This window comes from Prionailurus viverrinus, chromosome E2, assembly GCF_022837055.1.
Source record: "Prionailurus viverrinus isolate Anna chromosome E2, UM_Priviv_1.0, whole genome shotgun sequence".
Classification (NCBI taxonomy): Eukaryota; Metazoa; Chordata; class Mammalia; order Carnivora; family Felidae; genus Prionailurus; species Prionailurus viverrinus.
In genome coordinates this window covers 15,411,421-15,434,183 of record NC_062575.1, presented here as the reverse complement: position 1 = coordinate 15,434,183, position 22,763 = coordinate 15,411,421, and the positions used below count along the sequence as shown (strand labels likewise).

The 22,763-nt window shown below is 40.5% G+C and overlaps 1 protein-coding gene across 1 annotated transcript in view; it reads left to right on the top strand.

Moving 5' to 3' along the window:
- The window catches only part of PKD1L3 (polycystin 1 like 3, transient receptor potential channel interacting), an 83,535-nt gene that overhangs the window by 58,194 nt on the left and 2,578 nt on the right, over positions 1-22,763 (top strand). The window contains 10 exon segments of the mRNA XM_053447901.1: positions 14,438-14,650; positions 15,720-15,853; positions 19,788-19,814; positions 19,817-19,843; positions 19,846-19,910; positions 20,519-20,598; positions 20,600-20,677; positions 21,881-22,081; positions 22,292-22,310; positions 22,566-22,667. Of these exon segments, the coding sequence (XP_053303876.1) occupies positions 14,438-14,650; positions 15,720-15,853; positions 19,788-19,814; positions 19,817-19,843; positions 19,846-19,910; positions 20,519-20,598; positions 20,600-20,677; positions 21,881-22,081; positions 22,292-22,310; positions 22,566-22,667 (946 nt within the window).

The window sequence follows — 22,763 nt, the reverse complement described above, 5'->3', positions numbered from 1 at the left end:
TCTTTACTTTCAGGATTGATGTAGGCCAGTCCTGCTAGTCCAATTGTTTTCAGGAATATGAAGCCCAAGCTATTCATGGCAGATAATCTGTTTCTTGTAAATACTTAATCTTCCTAAATAGCATGGTGCAGTGTTGAATCACATATAGGGAAGGATCTCTTTTTTTGTAGGATTTAATTAAAAATCTTGTAGCAGTATGAGCTTGCCTTTTCTCTCTTGACTTTTCTTCCTGGGCTGAAAACAACTGATCAAAATTCTATCATAATTTCATGTATTTTTCATTTAAGAAACACAGAGTGAGAGGGGCCCCTGGGTATCTCAGTCAGCTGAGCATCCGACTTTGGCTCAGGTCATGATCTCACAGTTTGCGAGTTTGAGCCCCACATCGGCTCTGTGCTGTGGGTGCAGAGTCTGTTCTGACCCTCTGTCTCCCTCTTTCTCTGTGTCTTTCCCCCTCTCATGCTCTGTCTCTGTGTCTCTCTGTCACTCTCAAAAATAAATAAACCTTAAAAAAAAAAAAGAAATATAAAGTGAGACCATCTTTGAAGATTGCTAGCCCTCACCTTTCTCTTCTGTCTTCAGCCTCTCCCTGTCAGATTTCTCTCAATAATCTTTCATGTTGAAACAGGTTTTTTAAATAATTAAAACACATACATGGAGAAAACTCAAATGTGCCACAGGGTATATTGTGCAGCTCTCCTCTGTCCCCTAATCCTCGGAGACACAATGACATTCCCAATTTATTATATATTCTTTCGGAGGTAATCTGTGCATTTGCAAATATGTTTGGTAAGTGGTAGCCCACTTATAAACATTGCCACGAATTTTGTGTTTTTCTCTTAACAGTTCACCAGAGATTGTTTCATCAGTATACGTAAAGCCGCCCCTATGTTTTATTCATTTACTGTGTAGCATTCCTTTGGTCACATGTCTCATAATTTATAAAACCAGCTCCCTATTGATAGACATTGAGATTTTTTTCAGTCTTGCATTGTTAATAATACTATTATTAATATCCTTTTGTGTACATAATTTCACACATGTACAAGTATGTCTACAACATGAATATCTGGAAAAGATGTGGTAAAATGTGCATGCATTCTTAATTTAGAAAGATATTGCCAAAGGGTACCTGGTGGCTCAATTGAGTGACTTTTTTTTTAATGTTTGTTTATTTCTGAGACAGACACAGAGCATGAGTGGGGGAGGGGCAGAGAGAGAGACACACACACACACACAGAATCCAAAGCAGGCTCCAGGCTCCAAGCTGTCAGCACAGACCCCGACGCGGGGCTCGAACTCACAAACTGTGAGATCATGACCTGAGCCGAAGTCGGTCGCTCAACCGACTGAGCCACCCAGGTGCCCCCAGTGACTTTTTTTTTAAATGTCTCTATGTCTGTATTTGTATGCTCAATCTTTCCTCTAGCCTCCTGAACCTATGAGATACTTTTTTTTTTTTTAGTTAGCTTGTTTATTTTGAGAGAGAGTGTGAGCAGAGGAGGGGCAGAGAGAGAGGGAGGGAGAGAGATTGGATCCCAAGCAGGCTCTGCACTATCAGTCGGACGCTTAACTGACTGAGCCATCCAGGCGCCCCAAGTGTCTGACTCTTGATTTCAGCTCAGGTCATGATCCCAGAGTCATAGGATTGAGCCCCACAATGGACTCTGCACAGAGCATGGAACCTGCTTAAGACTGTCTCTCTCTCTTTCCTTCTCTCTCTCTCTCTCTCTTCCCCCCTCCTTCTGCCCCTCTCCCCTGCTCTCAAACTGTCTCTCTAAAATAAAAAAAAGAAAGTTATTGCCCCAGTCTTCTCCTTATTGTACCAGTTAACACTCCCATGAGCAATGTATGAGTCTGGCCACATCCCCAACAGTCCACTGAAAATTGGTGTTTTCAAACAATACCCATAGCTCTGAAATAAAAGAAAGGCTTTGCAAGTGCACTCATGAGAAAATGGAAGTCAAAACCAGAGTAAGGTACCATCTTCCACACCTCTCATCTGGGCAGAATTTGCCTCTGCCCTTGCCCTGCTTCGTTCCATCCTCCCATACTGTTTTCAAACATAAATCAGTATTATTCCCCTGTTCAAAACCTCCCAGTAGATTGCTATCATACTTAAAATCCCAAACCCTTTCCAGAGCTTACAGAGGCCTGCCCAGCCTGGCCCACAGCTACATCTCCACTCCTATGCCCACCCCTCCTCCACTGTCCTTCAGCCATGCACACTTCTGTGCCCTCCCACACACCAACCCTGTTCTCAACTCGGGGCCTTGGAACGTGCTGCTACCCTGACAGATATTTGCATCGGGTGCTCCGAACGTTATTATGGTCTCTCTCACAAGCCACATCCTCAGAGAAACTTTCTCTAGTCATCTCTTGTAGACGAATAGTAGTGTTCCCTCCCCAGCCCCCTCTATCCCTCCTCCTACTTAATTTTTCTTCTTAGCACTATCATTACCTGAATACTATTCGGTTCTTGTCTCTCTGTCTCCCTCCTCAAATGTGTGTTCTCTGTGGACAGGGACTCTCTTTCATCCAGTATGCTCCTGGCACCTAGAGCAGGACCTGCCATACGTGTGCACTCCATACATATCAATTGAAGGAATGTATGAACGAACGAATGTCCTTTCCTAATCTCTGCCCAGTTTTCATTGGGCTGCTTGATTTTGTTAGACTGTTTGGATATATGGGAATTTTTTGTTGGTGTTTATTTTTTTTTATTTTATTTTTTTTTTATTAAAAAAATTTTTTAATGTTTATTTTTGAGACAGAGAGAGACACAGCATGAATGGGGGAGGGGCAGAGAGAGAGGGAGACACAGAATCGGAAGCAGGCTCCAGGCTCTGAGCCATTAGCCCAGAACCTGACGTGGGGCTCAAACTCGCGGACCCCAAGATCGTGACCTGAGCTGAAGTCGGACGCTTAACCGACTGAGCCACCCAGTCGCCCCTGTTGGTGTTTATTTTGAGAGAGAATGACTGAAGGAAAGAGACAGAATCCCAAGCAGGCTCTGTGCTATCAGTGTGGAGCCTGAGATGCGGTTCAAACCCATGAACCGTGAAATCACAACCTGAGCTGAAATCAAGAGTTGCATGCTTAACTGACTGAGTCACCCAGGTGCCCTGGGTGGGGATCTTTTTATGTATTAAGAGCTTATAGGGGCGCCTGGGTGGCTCAGTCAGTTAAGCGTCCGACTTCGGCTCAGGTCGTGATCTTAGAGTTCATGGGTTTGAGCACCGCATCAGGCTCTTTGTTCAGCACAGAGCCCATTTTAGATCCCCTGTCCCCCTCTCTCTGCCCCTCCCCTGCTTGCTCTCTCTGTCTCTGTCTCTCTCTCTCTCTCCAAATAAATCAATAAATAGCAAGCTTATATGGTTGTAGATCTAAATTTAGATTTTTATATAGAGGGGCGCCTGGGTGGCTCAGTCGGTTAAGCAGCTGACTTCAGCTCAGGTCATGATCTCGCAGTCCGTGAGTTCGAGTCCCGCGTCGGGCTCTGTGCTGACAGCTCAGAGCCTGGAGCCTGTTCCGGGTTCTGTGTCTCCCTTTCTCTGACCCTCCCCCGTTCATGCTCTGTCTCTCTCTGTCTCAAAAATAAATAAACATTAAAAAAAATTTTTTTTTAAATAGATATTTATATAGATAGAAACTATGAACTTACAAAGATTAATTCAGGGAACTGATATCTGTATGATGTTCTCTTCACACTCCTATCTCCCTAGGAGTATGGTATGCCTTTCCGCCCTCATCTTCCATGGATCCCTCATTAATAGTCCAAATCTCTTGTTAGGTTTATTTTATCTTTGTGTAGCTATTATGAGTGAGATATTTTATCTGTCTTTACCATTTAAGTAAATATTGTTTGGATGTATGAAGGCTGTTGATTTCTGTATATTAGCACTCAACCACCTTGCTGAGTTCTCTTTTTTCTTTATTTTAAAATATTCCAGTTAGTTAACATATAAGGTTATATTAGTTTCACGTATATAATACAGTGATTCCACAATTCCATACATTATTCGGTGGCTCTCCATTACCTTTTTGTAAGTAGTAGTTTTTCAGTTGATTCTTTTTCCCCAGCTTTACTGAGGTATAATTGACAAGTAAATTTGTATGTGTCCAAGGTACAATGTGATGTTTTGATATATGAATACATTGTAAAATATTTACCACAGTCAAGCTAATTAACATATTCATCATATCGCAAAGTTATGTGTTTTGCATTTTTTTTTTAGATTTTATTTTTTTTAAGTTTATTTATTTTGAGAGAGAGAGGCAGTTAGTGGAGAAGGGACAGAGATAGAGGGAAGGAGAGAATTCCAAGCAGGCTCTGCACTGTCAGTGGGGAGCCTAACAGGGGCTTGAAGTCAGGAACCTGTGAGATCATGACCTGACCCCAAACCAAGAGTTGGATGCTTAACCAACTAAGCCACTCAGGTGCCTCTGAGATTTTTTTTTAAGTAATCTCTGTATTCAACGTGGGGCTCAAACCCACAACCCCAAGATCAAGAGTCACATGCTCCGACTGGGCCCACCAGGTGCCCCAATTTTGGTTTTGGTATGCTAAGAACACATAAAGATGTATTCTCTTAGCAACTTTCAAGTATACAATATAGTACTATTAACTATAATGATTATGCAGTACATGAGATCTCCAAAATTATTCATTTAAAAAAAATTTTTTTAACGTTTATTTATGTTTGAGACAGAGAGAGACAGAGCATGAATAAAGGAGGGTGAGAGAGAGAGGGAGACACAGAATCTGAAACAGGCTCCAGGCTCTGAGCTGTCAGCACAGAGCCCGATGCGGGGCTTGAACTCACGAACTGCGACATCATGACCTGAGCCGAAGTTGGACGCTTAAATGACTAAGCCACCCAGGCGCCCCCAAAATTATTCATTTTAAATAAAACTGAAAGTTTGTACACTTTGGCCAATATCTCCCCATTTTCCCTTCCCTCTCCCCAGCACCTGCTAACCATCATTTTACTCTCTGGTCTATGCATTTGACTTTTTTAGATTGCACATGTAAGTGAAATCATACAGTATTTATCTTTTTCTGTGTGGCTTATTCTGCCTTGCATAATGTCCTCCATATTCATCATGTGGTAGCAAATAATAAGATTTTCTTTGCGTGTGTCACGTTTTCTTTATACAGTAACCCACTGACATACACCTAGATTGTTTCCATATCTTGGCTATTATGAATAATGCTGCAATGAACATGGGAGTGCAAATATCTCTCCAAGATATTAACTTCATTTCCTTTCAATATATACCCAGGAGTGAGGTTGCTGGATCACATGGTAGTTCTGTTTTTAATTTTTTAAGGAACCCCATGCTGTTTTCATAATGATGGCACCAATTTCCATTCCCAGCAGCCGTGCACAGAGTTCCCTTCTTCACACCTTCACCTACGCTCAGTATGTCATCTTCTAGGTAAAAGCCCATCACGAGGTCCCTGAGCGGCTCAATTGGTTAAGCATCTGACTCTTGATCTCAGCTCAAGTCTTGAATTCAGGGTTGTAAGTTCAAGCCCTGCATTGGGCTCTGCACTGGGAGTGGAGCCTACTTACAAAAAAAAAAAAAAAAACCACAACATCTGAATAGGTCTGAGGTGATACTTCATTGTGGTTTTGGTTAGTGATTTTTACATATACTGTTAGCCACTTTTTTTCTTGATAAAAATGTATATTCAAGTCCTTTGCCCATTTAAAAAAATTTTTTAATGTTTATTTTTGTGTGAGAGAGAGAGCACAAGCAGGGGAGGAGCAGGGGGCAGCAGGACAGAGGATCTGAAGTAGGCTCCACACTGACAGCAGAGAGACCCATATGGGGCTTGAACTCACAAACCACAAGATCATGACCTGAGCCAAAGTCAAATGCTTAACTGGATGCTTAACTGACCGAGCCACCCAGGTGCCCCTGACCATTTTTTAATCAGTCATTTAAGTTTGTTTGTTTGGTATTTAGGTGTATGAGTTCCTTGTGTATTATGGTTATTGACCCCTTACCAGATACATAATTTGCAAATATTTCCTCCCATTTCATCGTGGTTTGGTGGTTTCCTTCACTGTGCAGGAACTTTTTAGTTTGTTGTAGTCCCTCTTGGTTTTGTTTTGTTTTGTTTTTGCTTTTGATGTCCTAGTCAAAGAATTGCCAAGACCTGCATCAAGGAACTTTGCCCCTGTTTTCTTCTAGGAGTTTACAGTTTCAGGTCTCAGAGTTAAGTTGGTAATACTTTTGGAATGGATTGTTGTATGTGGCATAAGAAAAGGGTCCAGTTTCATTCTTTGGCATATAGATACCCAGTTTTTCCAGAACCATTTGTTGAAGAGACCATCTTTTCCCTGTTGTCTATACTTAGCACGCTTGTCATAGATTCATTGGCTGTATGTGCATGAGGTGATTCTGGGCTCTCTGTTCAGTTCCATCATTCTGTGTCTGTTTTATGTCAGTACCACACGATTTTGATTGCTATAGCTTTTATTTTTTTATTTTTTTTTCCCTGGGAGAATTATTTTCCAAAGTGCTCATTTATTTTTTTTTCAATATATGAAATTTATTGTCAAAATGGTTTCCATACAACACCCAGTGCTCATCCCAAAAGGTGCCCTCCTCAATACCCGTCACCCACCCTCCCCTCCCTCCCACCCCCCATCAACCCTCAGTTTGTTCTCAGTTTTTAAGACTCTCTTATGCTTTGGCTCTCTCCCACTCTAACCTCTTTTTTTTTTTCCTTCCCCTCCCCCATGGATTTCTGTTAAGTTTCTCAGGATCCACATAAGAGTGAAAACATATGGTATCTGTCTTTCTCTTTTTGGCTTATTTCACTTAGCATCACACTCTCCAGTTCCATCCACGTTGCTACAAAGGGCCATATTTCGTTCTTTCTCATTGCCATGTAGTACTCCATTGTGTATATAAACCACAATTTCTTTATCCATTCATCAGTTGATGGACATTTAGGCTCTTTCCATAATTTGGCTATTGTTGAGAGTGCTGCTATAAACATTGGGGTACAAGTGCCCCTATGCATCAGTACTCCTGCGTCCCTTGGGTAAATTCCTAGCAGTGCTATTGCTGGGTCATAGGGTAGGTCTATTTTTAATTTTCTGAGGAACCTCCACACTGTTTTCCAGAGTGGCTGCACTAATTTTCATTCCCACCAACAGTGCAAGAGGGTTCCCGTTTCTCCACATCCTCGCCAGCATCTATGGTCTCCTGATTTGTTCATTTTGGCCACTCTGACTGGCGTGAGGTGATATCTGAGTGTGGTTTTGATTTGTATTTCCCTGATACGGAGTGACGTTGAACATCTTTTCATGTGCCTGTTGGCCATCTGGATGTCTTCTTTAGAGAAGTGTCTATTCATGTTTTCTGCCCATTTCTTCACTGGGTTATTTGTTTTTCGGGTGTGGAGTTTGGTGAGCTCTTCATAGATTTTGGATACTAGCCCTTTGTCCGATATGTCATTTGCAAGTATCTTTTCCCATTCCGTGGGTTGCTTTTTAGTTTTGTTGGTTGTTTCCTTTGCTGTGCAGAAGCTTTTTATCTTCATAAGGTCCCAGTAATTCATTTTTGCTTTTAATTCCCTTGCCTTTGGGGATGTGTCGAGTAAGAGATTGCTACGGCTGAGGTCAGAGAGGTCTTTTCCTGCTTTCTCCTCTAGGGTTTTGATGGTTTCCTGCCTCACATTTAGGTCCTTTATCCATTTTGAGTTTATTTTTGTGAATGGTGTGAGAAAGTGGTCTAGTTTCAACCTTCTGCATGTTGCTGTCCAGTTCTCCCAGCACCATTTGTTAAAGAGGCTGTCTTTTTTCCATTGGATGTTCTTTCCTGCTTTGTCAAAGATGAGTTGGCCATACGTTTGTGGGTCTAGTTCTGGGGTTTCTATTCTATTCCATTGGTCTATGTGTCTGTTTTTGTGCCATGCTATAGCTTTTATATTGTAGTTTGACATTAGGAAATGTGATGCCTCCAGCTTTGCTTTCTTTCTCAAGATTCCTTTGGCTATTTGGCATATTTGGTGATTCCATATAAATTTTAGGATTATTTTTTCTATTTCTGTGAAAAGTGCTTTGAAATTTTGATAGGGATTACATTGAATTTGTAGATCACTTTGGGTAGTGCGGACATTTTAACAATAATCTTCCAATCCATAAACATGGGATATCTTTCCATTTTATTTGTGTCTTTTTCATTTCTTTCATCAGTGTCTTATACTTTGTATCTTTCAGTTTCTCAGTTGAATCTATTCCAAAGTATCTTATTATTTCTGATGTTCTTGTAAGTGAGATTGTTTTCTTGATTTCTTTTTTGGGTAGTTCATTGTGTAACCAAATGCAACTGATTTGTGTGTATTGATTTTATATCCTATAACTTTACTAAACTCATTTATAGGTTTTACAGGTTTGTATTTATTTTTGTTTTGGTGGGATCTATAGGATTTTCTTTGTATAAGATCATATTATCTTTAAACAGACAATTAAGTTTGTCCTTTCCTATCTGGATTCTTTTCATTTCTTTTTCTTACCTAATTTCTTTGGCTAGGACTTCCTATAGTATGTTGAATAGAAGTGCAAGAGTAGGCACCCATGTGTTATTCTTGATCTTAGAGGAAAAGCTTTTAAGCTTTTCACAGTTATGATGTTAGCTTTGGGTTTGACATACATGGTCTTTATTATGTTGAGGTACATTGCTTCTATGCCTAATTTGTTGACAGTTTTTATCGCAAAAGGATGTTGAATTTTGTCAAACGCTCTTTCTGCATCTATTGAGATCATCACATGATTTTAATCCTTTATTCTGCTAATGTGGTATAACATGTTTATTGAATTGTTTATGTTGAATCATCCTTGCATCCCAGGGATAAATCCAATTTGGTTGCAATGTATGATTTTTTTGTAAGTAGGCTTCACATCCAGCGTGGCACCTAAAGTGGGGTTTGAACTCAAAACCCTGAGATCAAGACCTGAGTGAAGATTAAGAATCAGATGCTTAACTGACCAAGCTCCCCAGGTGCCCCGCAATGTATGTTTTATTTTTTTAAATGTATTTTTGAACTTCATGTGCTAGCATTTTGTTGAGGATTTCTTTGCATTTGTGTTCACGAACGATATTGGCCTGTGATTTTCTTATCCTGTAGGCTTTGGTATGAGGGCATTGTTGGCCTCATAAAGTGAATTTTGAACTGCTCCCTCCTCTTTAATTTTTTGGAAGAATTTGAAAAGGATTGATGTTAATTCTTTAAATGTTTGGTAGAGTTCATCCATGAGGCTGTCTGGTCCTAGGTTTGTCTTTGTTGGGCAGTTTTTTGTTTTATGCTTCAATCTCCTTACTCGTTATTAGTCTGTTCAGATTTTTTGTTTCATCATTATTTAGTCTCGATAAGTTGTGTGTTTCTAGGGATTTATCCATTTCTTCCAAGTTGTCCAGTTTGTTGGCATACAGTTGTTCATAGTGTCTCTTGTAATCCTTTGTTTTTCTGTGATACCAATGTTAATGTCTCCTCTTTCATTAATTTATTTATTTGAATCCTCTTTTTTCTTGGTCAGTCTAAAGGCTTGTCAGTTTTGTTTATCTTTCAAAAAAACATTGTTTTTTCTTTCTATTTTTCTAGTATTTATTTCATTTATTTCAGCTCTTTATTGTTTCCTTCCTTCTGCTAACCTTGGACTTAGTTTGCTCTTCTTTTACTAGTTCCTTGAAGACTTAAGTTAGCTTGTTTGTTTGAGATCTTTCCTTTTTCATAAAGTAGGTGTTTATTACTATAAACTTTCCACTTTAGGACTGCTTTTGCTGCATCCCGTAAGTGTGGCATGACATTTTGTTGGAGAACAAGAAGCTGGAGGCACCGTAAGAATGTCCTGAAGGAAAGGGACAGAGCGGCAAGGAACTAAAAGCAGTTCCCTTCCCAGGTGGAAAGCCATTGGGACTGCACGTTCTCTCCAGAAGGATATCATATGGGCACCAGGCCTGGGATAAGAATGTTTTGTCTGGCACCAGATGTATTCATGACCTGGTATGGAATACGCTGCAGGTGCAGGACCAGTCAGGGTGCCAAATACTACGTTGTATGTGCTTGCTGTTATCAGACAATTTGCAAAAATAAAAGAGGCTTGAGCCAGGGGACCGCTGCTTCAGCTCCTGGACAGTCTCAGCCCCTGCTTTCCAATTCTCTCGTCATCACACCTTTAGGACCTCTCTACAACATTTATACTTCCATTTTTATTTGTCTCAAGGTACTTTATAATTTCCCTTTGATTTCTCATTTAATCCATTTGTTGTTCTGAACTGTATTGTTTAGTTTTGTGTATATGTGAATTTTCCAGTTTGCCTCATGTTATTGATTTCTAGTCTCATACCATTATGGTCAGAGAAGATACTTGATATACATGCTTTCAATCTTTAAATTTGTTAAGACTTGCTTTGTGGCCCACTTAGGATGTATACTGGAGAATGTTCCATGTGCACTTGAGAAGAACAAGTATCCTGGTTGAATGGAGTGTTTTGAATAGATCTGTTTGGTCCGTTTGGTCCACAGTGTAACTAGTCTGCTGTTGCCTTAATGATTTTCTGTCTAGATGATCTACCCATTGTTAAAAGTGGGTTGTTGAAGTCCCCCACTATTATTGTATTGCTGTCTATTTCTTCCTTCAGTTAAAATTTGCTTTAAATATTTAGGTGTTCCAATGTTGGGTGCATATATATTTATAATTGTTTTGTTCACTTTATGAAGTGAGCCCTTTATCATTTTATCACAAGTGACCTTCCTTGTCTGTTGTGCCCGAGTTTAAATGAAATTCTATTTTATCTGTTATAAGTTAGAGCTACTTCTGGTATCTTTTGGTTACCATTTGCATGGAATATCTTTTTTCCACACCTTCATTTTCAACCTGTGGTGTGTACCTAAAACTAAAGTGAGTCTCTTATAGGCAGTATATTATTGGATCTTGTATTTTTACCAGACTCAATCATTCTGTCTTTTGACTGAAGAATTTATTCTCAACATTTAAAGGAATTATTGATAAGAACTTACTGTTGCCATTTTATTGTTTTCTGATTATTTCTCAGCTCCTTTGTTCCTTTTTCCCTCTCTTGCTACCTTCCTTTGTTATTTATTTTTTGTAGTGGTATGCTTTAATTCCCTTCCCTATATCTTTTTTTGTATCTATCTATATAGATTTTGCTTTATGGTTACCATTAGGTTTACATGAAACATCCTATAACCTGATAACAACTTATGTTCAATCACATACAAATACTCTATACTTTGGGGCACCTGGCAGGCTCAGTCAGTAGTGCATGCTACTCTTAATCTCAGGGTTGTGAGTTCAAGCCCCTGCTGGGCATAGAGATTACTTAAAAAATAAATAAAAATAAACAAGATTGTGCTGCCTGTATATTGGGGAAAAAAAGAAAGAAAACCCCTCTATACTTTTTCTTCTCTTTCCCCTGCACTTTATGCAATTGATGTCACACTTCTTTTTATATTGTCATCCAGTAACCAATTATTGCAGTGGTAGTTATTTTTAATACTGTTGTCTTCTAACTTTTATACTAGGGATAAAAGTGATTTATAAACCATTATATTATTACCATATTCTGAATTAGACTATGTCTAATTATTTACCTTTACCAGCGAGTTGTATACTTTCCTTTTGTTACATAGCATCATTTCCTTTCAACTTGAAGAATTCCCTCTAGCATTTCTTGTAATACTGATCTGGTGGTGATGAGCTACCCTAATCTTGTGTGAGTCTCGGAATGGTTTTATCACTCCTTCACTTCCAAAGGACAGTTTTGTTGGGTTTAGTGGCTTTGGTTGGCAGTTTTTTGTTTTCTTTCAGCACTTTGAATATGTCATTCTGCTCCCTCTAGCCTGCAAGGTTTCTGCTAAGAAATCTGATAGACTGTGGGGGTTTCTTTGTGTGTGTAAAGTTATTTTTTCTCTTGCTGTTTTCAGAATTCTCAAGCTTTGAGTTTTAACAGTTTGATTATTATGTGTCTCAGGATAAGCTTCTTTGGGTTGACCTGACTTGGGGGGTCCTTTGAGCTTCATGTACCCACATGTTTATATCTTTAAGTTTTCATTTATTATTTCTTGAAATAAGTTTTCTGCCTCTTTCTCTCTCTCCTCTTTCTGGGGTTCCCATAATATGTATATTTGTTCTTTTCACAATGTCCAGAATTCTCATAGGCTTTCTTCATTCTTTGTCATCATTTTTCTTTTTGTTCCTTGAACTGGCTAATTTCAAATGACTTATCTTCAAATTTACTGATTCTTTCTTCTGTATGATCAAGTCTGATGTTGAAGCTTTGTATTGAATTTTTCATTTCTATTACTGTATTATTCAGCTCCAGAATTTCTGTTTAGTTCTCTTTTGTGGTTTCTACTTCTTTATTAAAATTACCATTTGGGGGGTACCTTGGTGGCTCAATTGGTTGAGCATCCAACTCTTGATTTCAGCTCAGGTCATGATTTCATGGTTCATGAGTTCGAGCCCTGCATCAAGCTCTGCGCTGACAGTGCAGAGCTTGCTTGGGATTCTTTCTCCCCCTCTTGCTGTGCCTCCCCTGCTCACATGCACACGTGCTCTTTCTCTCTCAAAATAAACTTAAAATTACCATTTTGTTCATGCATTGTTTTCCTAATTTCATTTATTTGTTTTGTCATGTATTCCACTGAGTTTCTTTTTCTTTTTTTTTTAATTTTTTTTTTCAACGTTTATTTATTTTTGGGACAGAGAGAGACAGAGCATGAACGGGGGAGGGGCAGAGAGAGAGGGAGACACAGAATCGGAAACAGGCTCCAGGCTCTGAGCCATCAGCCCAGAGCCCGACGCGGGGCTCGAACTCACGGACCGAGAGATCGTGACCTGGCTGAAGTCGGACGCTTAACCGACTGCGCCACCCAGGCGCCCCTCCACTGAGTTTCTTTAAGATGATTATTTTGAATTCTTGTGAGGCAGTTCATAGATCTTCATTTCTTTGGAGTCATTCTTTGTGACCCATATAGCTTTGCGTTGGTATTTGTGCACTTGAAAGAGCAAACACATTTTCCAGTCTTTCCAGACTGGTTTTGGCAAGTAAAGACCTTCTTCTGTAGTTTCCCAAGGCTAATGAGATTACCTCCAGAATCTCAGTTGAGTTGGGATGGAGCCATGTCTTGTGGCTATTGTTACATCTGCAATGGGGTCCACAATTTGTGGGCCTGTTACCAGAGGCTTAGGTGGGTGTGGATTCTATCTGGTCTCTGGGTGAACAGGACTTACTCCAGAACCTTGTTCACTAGCAAGCACTGGGACAAGGGTCTGCTTCAGAGTTGGCATATGGCAAGCCTATTACCAGGTGCAAGAATGAGTGTGGCTCCCACCAGATTCCTGGAAGGGCTCCTGCTGGGTCCCTGGGCAGGTGAGATGGGCCCTGGACTGTGGCTGAGAAGGACTGGAACCACCTCCCAGGGCTCTTCAGGATCCGCAGCCAGGACCAGTGTCTACAGACCTGGTTCTGGAGGGATGGATGAGTGTGTCCCCCACCCGATCCCACAGTGGGCGGGACGGCTTCCTGACAATGGCTGGGATGGCCTGGAGCCAAGTTAGAAGGAAGTTTCAGGATCTAAACTCATCAGACATGGTTGCTAGGCTTGTCTCCAGGAGCATTAACGGGTGTGTCCCCCAGCAGGTCTCTGGACTGGCAGGACTGCTCATGTTCTACAGCCAGGAGGGGCTGGAGTCTAGTTGAGGGCCATTCCAGTGAGTTTGGTGAGTTTGTCTCCAGGAACCTTTGAACTGTGGCTGAGAGGGACTGGCACTGGGTCACAAGCTGTTTCATGGTCCACAGTCAGGACTGAGGTCTGCAGGCCTATTATCCAAGACACAGGCAGGAGTCTCCTGGTGCATGGTGCTGGTGGCAGGACCAAGACCGAAAGGTAATGTAGCCAAGTGCATAGGGGGACAAAGCTATTTCTGAGTCTGTCGTCAGGACCACAGTTTGTGAGTCAGCCACCTGGGCACGGACCTGCCTTCTCAGAATGGCCTTTTGTCAGTCTTGGACTCCACTGGGGTTTCACAACTCCCTACCTTTGGATCCCAAGGCTCCCACAAACATACTTTTTTTCCTGAGAATGGTTGCCAAATTATTGTTTTTAAGAGCAGACGCAAGCAGAGGGCCTCCTGTTTCACCATCTTACTGACAGCTTTCAGTCATTTTCTTGTCCGGTTGCATTAGCAGAAATTCCAAATTCTGTTTTTTAAAATAGCAAAAAAGGGCATTTTCTGTTACTAATTTGAAGTATTTTTAAAAACAGTTTCTTGTACTCTTTCATTAGGACTTATTACTGATGGGAACTCCTTTCTTTTGGGCAGTGTTCTGCTTCATCACATTCACATTCCTGGTGCCATACTTCTCCCAACTGGAGTATCTCCCCAAGAACAAGTGAAGCCATCTCACAAGATCAGGAGGATACAGAGAACTGTGGAGTCAACGGGGACTCCCCTGATATGAACATCACAAAGTCAGACAGCATTTGGCGTTATCAGGATCAAGAGATACTGGGTGGCTATCCTATCCAAGGGGAATTTGCCATTTACTCAGGAGGAGGGTATGTTGTGAGACTTGGAAGAAGTTCCAGTACTGCAGCCAGGTGAGCAAGGCTGAAGCCTGGAGGGATAACCAGGATGTGCACTTTTGTCCATTCTTAGGGCAATTAGGAATTAAGGACCCATTTGAGTAATTTCTACAGCCACTATAATGCTACTCTGTTGTCTCCTACACTTGTAATACTTTTTAGACTTTAAGGAAATGTATCTTTTAGTTTGAAAATTCCTTGTTCAACCTCAAACTGTAGGTATGTTTTGGTTTGGCAGTTTTCCCAAACTCATTTTTTTTTCTCATCTGGAAAAACACCTACCAATTTCAATTCAGGTATCTCTAGTTTAGGCAAACTATAATCTTCAAATTTAAGAGTCATCATTGCCCTTTATGAACCATAATCATCCAAGATTCAAAGTTAAATTGCCAGAGATTTGTAGAATGGTTTTATATGTGTATGTGACAAAAATCTTTGTCATTATGTATGAAAAAGCTTAAATTATCTCTTCATTTAAGTTTACAGCAAGAATTTACTCAAAAAGAATGATGCTGGGGCGCCTGGGTGGCTCAGTCAGTTGAGCATCTGATTCAGGTCATGAATCCAAAGTTCAGGTCATGAATCCAAAGTCATGGGATCCAGCCCTGTGTCAGGCTCCACACTCCCTGCTTAAGAGTCTCTCTCTCCCCTGCTCTCTCTCTCTCTAAAATTAAACAAAACAACAAAGATGCCAACCAAATAATGACATTTCCACCCCTCTCAAACCTGAATAGCTGTTAAGATCAGCACTTAACATTTAGAAGTAGAAGGAGTATAGTAATACGTGGTTGACGTAAAATTAATTCTACCCTAGATGTTAAATGCCAAATATGTTTTCTTGAACATTGAAGTTTGGTGTGAATACTATTATGAAAACCTTCATCTTTGTAGCTAAGTTTATATTAGTGTTAACACTAGTGACAGTTTGAACATTAGTAATAGTGTTTAATAGGTAAACTAGATTTGGAGATGTAGCTTTGCATACTACTGGTACAAAGGTGATATTGGAGATGCCAGGGCATTTTTCTCCTTTGCAGGGTTGAATGGAGAAGGTAGCTTGTAGCGTGCTTCTCCGTCTTCCCAGAGTTCTGCAGCATCTTGAACAGAGCCACTGGCTTGACCATTGCACCAAAAGCCTCTTTGTGCAATTTGTGGTCTTCACTGCTAATGTGAACCTGTTGTGTGCAGGGACCCTGATTTTGGAGTCCAACAACATGGGTATGAAGACCTTTTCTCCCCTCTCTCTCTGACCTGCGTATCACAGGAGAAGGCTCAGTTTCTTCATACCATTAAAAGACAAAGTTATTAAAACAAAACAAAACAAAACAAAACAAAACAAAGTTATTGGGGCGCCTGGGTGGCGCAGTCGGTTAAGCGTCCGACTTCAGCCAGGTCACGATCTCGCGGTCCGTGAGTTCGAGCCCTGAGTCAGGCTCTGGGCTGATGGCTCGGAGCCTGGAGCCTGTTTCCGATTCTGTGTCTCCCTCTCTCTCTGCCCTTCCCCCGTTCATGCTCTGTCTCTCTCTGTCCGAAAAATAAATAAACGTTGAAAAATTTTTTAAAAAAGACAAAGTTATCAGGGCACCTGGGTGGCTCAGTTGGTTGAGCGTCTGACTTCAGCTCAGATCACGATCTCACAGTTCGTGAGTTTGAGCCGTGCGTCGGGCTCTGTGCTGACAGCTCAGAGCCTGGAGCCGCTCATGCTGTCTCTTCCCCCACTCATGCTCTATCTCTCCTTCAAAAATAAATAAAAACATTAAACAAAAAAAGTTAAAGTTATTAAAAGTCAAATAGTTCAAGGCAAAAATTAGCAGTCCTCTCTTCTTCCCCACCTCATGGCCCTTCCCAGAGACAGCTCCTTCCAGCTTTTTAAACTGGTTCTTTGAAATTTAAAAATTAACATGATTAACTATTTCATGAATTTTTAGTTGTAGGTATTATCTATTTCTTTTTTCCTCTACTGATGAACATTTAACTTTCTTATATCCAATGCATATCCCTAACACACACATACACACCTTTTCTTTCCTTATCCCAATATAGTAATAATGAAAATAAATATTAAACTAACCATAAATTGTGACTATATAAATGATTTTTCAAAGATGAGCCATGTAACATATTAGTTAAATTTCTTTTCTTCTACAGCTTTTTCCTTAGAGTTTATAATTACCTCCCCCTTTTTTTTTCCATTTGGTCTTGCATGGATCTATCAGAGTCATCTCCAAACTCCTCCAAAAGTAAAAATCTCATTCTGTTCAAAAAGTGTCAAGTAACCTTCATTTTAACCTTTAAAAGATAAAAGGACCTCTCTAGGGCCCTCCATCCTTTTGGTACAGTAAAGATTGGTTATCTTCTAGGTCTGCATTATAGCACTCACCCTGGAATCTCCCTAGGGATTATCTTGACCTCTCTCCTCTGCTGGATCTTTCTCCTGGATCCCATTTTTCCTCTGCTGCTGTACTTTATCATTTAAGCTAGAGCACATCATCCAGGAAATTACTGCAAGGGTGCAAAATTAGTAAAAAGGGTGCAAAAGTAGTAAATTTTTTGAAGCCTTCCATGTCTCAAAATGTTATTCTGCCATAACATTTGATTGCTAACAATTCTGGAAACAGTTGTCTTCACAGAATTTGAAAAGTACAGCTCCATTGCTTTCTAGCTTCTCAGGTTGTTGTTAAGATGTATAATGATGTTTGATGCCCCCAGCTCTCAAAAGTTTTTAGAATTTTCTCCCTTCAAGGTGAGTCTTTTAATCTGGAAATGTGTCCATAAGCTCTGAGAAATTTTCTTACAGACTTCTATTAATTTCTTCTCTATTTTTCTCTGTTCTTTTTCTGGTATTCCTGGCATTTTGACATTGGAGTGACCAGACTGATCCTTTTTCTTGGTTTTGCTTTTCCATCTTTTTTCTTCTAGTTTCTGGGAACTAAATTCAATAAATGGTTTGGAAATGGTTTAGAATTGAAGCATTCATCTTTATATTTCAATTTTTTTAAATTTTTTTTTTTATATTTCAGTTTTTAAGAATTGTTTGCCCTTGTTTGTTTTTTTTTTTTTTTTCATAGTGTCCTGTTCTTTTATGGATGCAGTATCCTCTGAACTGTGAGGATGTTACAGGGTTTGTTTCCTTTTCCTCCCCTGCTCCCTTTCTCTGATGCCTCCGAGCTTTATTTATTTATATAGTGATTTTACTAAAGTACAGACAGAGACAGGAGGACCCTTGGGCAGAAAGAGCTGCCAAGCTTTTTTTTTTTTTTTTAATTTTTTTTTTCAACGTTTATTTATTTTTGGGACAGAGAGAGACAGAGCATGAACGGGGGAGGGGCAGAGAGAGAGGGAGACACAGAATCGGAAACAGGCTCCAGGCTCTGAGCCATCAGCCCAGAGCCCGACGCGGGGCTCGAACTCACAGACCGCGAGATCGTGACCTGGCTGAAGTCGGACGCTTAACTGACTGCGCCACCCAGGCGCCCCTAAGCTTTTATTTTTTGATTTGTTGTTTTGTTTTGATCTCCAGTTTTCAGTGTAAGAGGTTCAAATATGTGGCCAGCTTTTCATATTGAAGAGGGGGACAGTGAAAAGCAAATAAATGCTATTTAGAAGTTATTTGCACATGGAAAGAGCTTGTCAACTGTTATCTAGGTCTATGGGACAGTTTTCACATAGAGGGACCCTCCAAACTCCTGCCTTGAGGATATAGGCTTGTTGGACCTCTCAGAGCCTGTGGAGAAAGGGGCCTGGGAAGCATCTCACCAAGCGGTATAAAAACTTTCTCTTAATTCTTTTCTAGTAGATCATACCTGGTGCCCCTGACTTCACATTCTCTCTAGTTCAACATCAGTAGGAAATAAACCTTTAATTTTAGGGTGGTGGAAGGCAGGGAGGTGCAAATGATGAGGAAGGAAATCTGGGATCTTGCGATCAATTCTTGTATTTTCAGTTCCACCTGACATTATCTTCAAAAGTATCTGATGCCTGTAATTTTCCTTTCTAGTCTTGCTTCTGGGTTTTCTACACAGCTGATTTAGGTTTCAGCTTTCTTGACTCTGCTTTCAGTGTCATCCTTCTGTTGTCCAGCTTCCGGCAGTTTGTTGCTGTCTCTACCCTCCTCTTTTTCTTTGGGTTGTTCTTTATGCCTTCACTATTACTGTAGTGGCCTTTTCATGAGATTAGAGGGAAACTAGTACGTTCAGTTCCCCTATGTTTAACAGGAAGTCTGTCCTCGTCAAACTTCATTTTCTCTTTATCTTCCCCAGAATTTGCCCCCCAGTATCCTTCCATTTTACTATCAGGCGTTTAATCAGGAATTTTAGACTTCTATATTTATTTCTAGATGAAGCGTGAAGGCTTCCTGTGGGTCTTCATAGGATTTTTCATTAGTAGTAACTACCCAAAAAATAAAAATTAAAAAAAATAATAACAAAAAGGGGTAAACATGGGAAAGTCCCAGTCTTAAGAGGAAACTCTGTGAAGTGGAATTCCTTTTATTTTTAAATGTACTTTCTACTAAGGGACACATCTTAATTCTAATATTTTGGGGCCTTATGAAAGTTTATAGTCACAAGACCTGTCATGATTTTATACACAACAGTCTCACTGTCCTGGGTGGAATCTGAGGCTTTTTAGTCTATCATAGAAACATCTGAGTATTCACAGGATACTGTTAGTATTCATGGGATATTAGTGCTTTACACTTAGTAAATTTGAAATGGCTCAAAGCATACTTATTTCTGAAAGTGTATTTTTAAGTAGTGTTCCCTTCTCCCCACACTTTACATCACGGTCATCATTTCTCTTCCAAACATCATATTGCAAGAGTACAACTAGTCAGTGTATCTCTGCACCTGTTCTGGCTTGGCAAGGATAACACCTTTAATAGCTGTGAAGTCAGACACTGCCCTCATGGTCGGGTCACCAATATACCCATTCACTCTATTGATAGTGCAGGCAGCACATCTCTCCAACACATACATGATCTCAGCTAATATCCAGTGACAGCTCTAGAGGAAATACCAAGTAAAATGTAGAGATTCAGGAACATTTGTAATAGATAATCCAGGAATAGTTGCACTGATTTCAAAGACAGAGTTTGAAAGGAAGAGGGCACAAGCTTTAAAGACTCTTGACTCCAGGTATTCTTTGTTCTCAGGTGCCTTCTTCACCTCTCTGAGGCTGGACATTTAAGTTCCCTTCAGGCATCCAAGAAGGACTTTGGTCTCTTATCTCACAAGCCCTCTGTTATCTCCTAGTCTGTTACTACACCTTCGTACAGGTGAACTTAAAGTGTTAGATGTAGAAGATTCTTGAAGTTTCCAGATGTTATCAGGGGAGCTCTACAATGAGCTATTATTAGAATTAGGGCTATGACTTTGGTCCTTTCCAGAGCCTGAATTCAGTTAAAAGGTGACTGGCTTTCCACCAAGTAGCTCTTCCAGTTTTCAAGAGCTAAGAGATTAATCTCTAGAAGGAATATTTTTGTGTACAGTTGCATTATCCCTATATAAGGTAATAGCAAGAATTGAAAATATGAATAAATAGAGCAAGTATTCAAAAGTACAGGTAACTGCACCAAAAGAGAATCTGTCGTAAGCTAATACCTGTCTTATTTTCAGGCCTGAAAACTAATTTGGAAACTTTTTAAAATATAAACAACAAAAATGAAATAATGTATCCAATGAAAGTTGTAGTGGAAAAGGCGAACTTTTCTGTAAGCAGCGGCTCTGAGTTACTACAGAGCAGACCAAGACCATAACCCAGTGTGTTCAAGTTAGATTTGACAAGTGCTCAGCTTAGTGTTTTGCCAGTATTAAAATACTTCGTTAGGGAGAGACCTGGCTAATCTTTAAGGCAAACCGTAGTGACTGTGGCGTCTGTGTTTAGGGTCATTGGCTGAAACAGCAGAGGCGGCGGTCCTTCACTAGGAAAAGAAGCATCCTGGACACGAGCATAAGCCTCATTAGCTGTCATCCTGGGTCTTGACATGAAGCTTACTTCTCTGCATAAGAAAAACATAGCACAATACCACTATGATCGTAACAGGTAAGAAGGAGACTAAGGAGCGAAGCCTATTTCTAGTCAACGTCCAAAGTTTCCTGATTACTCACAAGTATCCTTTCAAACTCCCTTTCCTCCTCCACTGCTCTATCAGACCTATATTTGTATACCAGAGTTAAAAACAGAACTCCGACTAATGTCCACAGCTGAGAAGACAGTTAACAAGAAACCATTTATACTGCTAATCATATTGAAAATGTCCTCTGTCTTCCTAAGTATTAGGAATGTTTGTCAAGGATAATACATTCAAATTTCACACAGCAAGGAACTGGAATTAGTTGTATTTTGCACCCTGACCAAAGAATAAAGCCTAAGCCATGACAAATGATCATGCTTTAAATAAAACTGCAACACAGTGCATTTTTTAAATCCAAAGAGGGTTGCTTTCTGGGTAGGGATGTTCATGCATTAGCTTGTCCATTACTTAAGAGACATCTGGTGCCCCTTTGGGCACCTTCTCTGGTCTTTCCCATGGGGAGGAGCATCTATTTCCCAGGCCAAGTATTGCCATGTGGTGCTTGACTTTTTCAGTGGTCACTAGTCTGGATTGTTGATCTGTGTAATGAAGCAATGTTCCAGGTCAGACTTACAGAGGGTTGTTTATGTAGGGAGTGTGTCTGTGCAGTTAAATCGTGTTGACAGTTGAGGTCCATCTTGCTGTATGGCACTGCCTAGGTCTTAGACACTAGAACAGTTTGTGATCAGACACCAACTTGCTCTATGGGGTCTTTCCAAGTTGCAATACAAGATTGTGAATGCATTTCTCATGTAACACCCTTCCGTCTAGTTTACCTATCATCTTTCTACTTTCAGCACTGTTAAGCCTATTAATTATCCTACAGAAAACAGAGCAGCATAAGGGCACATCTCCTTAGGCTAACTCCTCTCCTTTTGAGGAGAGATTTAACTCAAACTGGAGCAGTGGACGAGGCTGGCCTTGATTTGCAGGATGAATTTGCAGTAATCTCCTAGGGGTTGCACTTCAGGGCTTCTGGAGATCTCCCAACCAAATACATGGCCTTTTGCCAGTGCTCTCACATCCACAAGTACCAGAGGCGACACTGAAAAGAAGAGTTCTGACATCAACAAGTGTTTGACCCAATAGGACTTGCAGAGATGCTACACTTCAGCTGGAGAAGTGGATAGCATACACTTCACCTCAGTGACTGTCAGCCTTGCTGGGTACAGGTTCATCAGCTTCCATGAGGCAATAAAAGTAAACTCAGCAGTCGTTCACCTCATGGGCTTCCTGGTTCTACTGGCAACTGTTCAGCTGTGGAACCTGCTGGATCCTAACCCCAGGCTGCAGGTCGTCAGTAGAGCACCCAGCAACGCCTGGGACAGCTTCCTGCTGTTCATCCTGATCCTGCTGACAGGCTATGCATTGCTGTAAGCCCTCATTCCCACTGCCTTTTCCTAAAAGCAGTGCTGGCCTTGGAATCACATTGCCTCCCTGAAAAAGCACTGTATGAGAAACCATTAGTTCAAGTTAGCAATGAGTTCTGGAGAAAAGAGTGAAGAAATCTTTTAGTTATAGTTCCATACTTAACTAGTAGTGAGACTTAAATGCAGAAATTTGTCTCATCTCCTAAAATTTAGCTCACAGGTTGATGTGAAGGTCAAATAAATTGATGAAAGCACTACGTAATTAAAAAGGAAATATGGGTGTGTGTGTGTATGTGTGTGTGTGTGTGTGTTGGTGGAGGAGGGTTTCTTTTAGGCATAGTGATTTGAATGGCCACTAAAGCATTTCTTTCATTTCCATTCTCTTTGGTTCTGTGTTGGCCTCCTTATCAAGCACCTCAGGAGGGAAAGAACTGAAACCAGCTTCATTACGGTCTACCTTCTCCTGACTGGTCTTTGTCCTTTCCAGTTTAACCTGCTGTTTGGATGGAGCATCTGAGACTACCAAACTTTTTTCAGCTCAGCAGTGACTGCTGTTGGTCTCAAGATGGGAATCTCTCATCACAAGGAGGTAAAAAACCCCATCACGGTTTTCCTGCAGGATTCTATTTGGTTTTTTATACTTCAGGGGAGAATTGCTTACAAAAAAAGCAGCCCTTTCTGCACC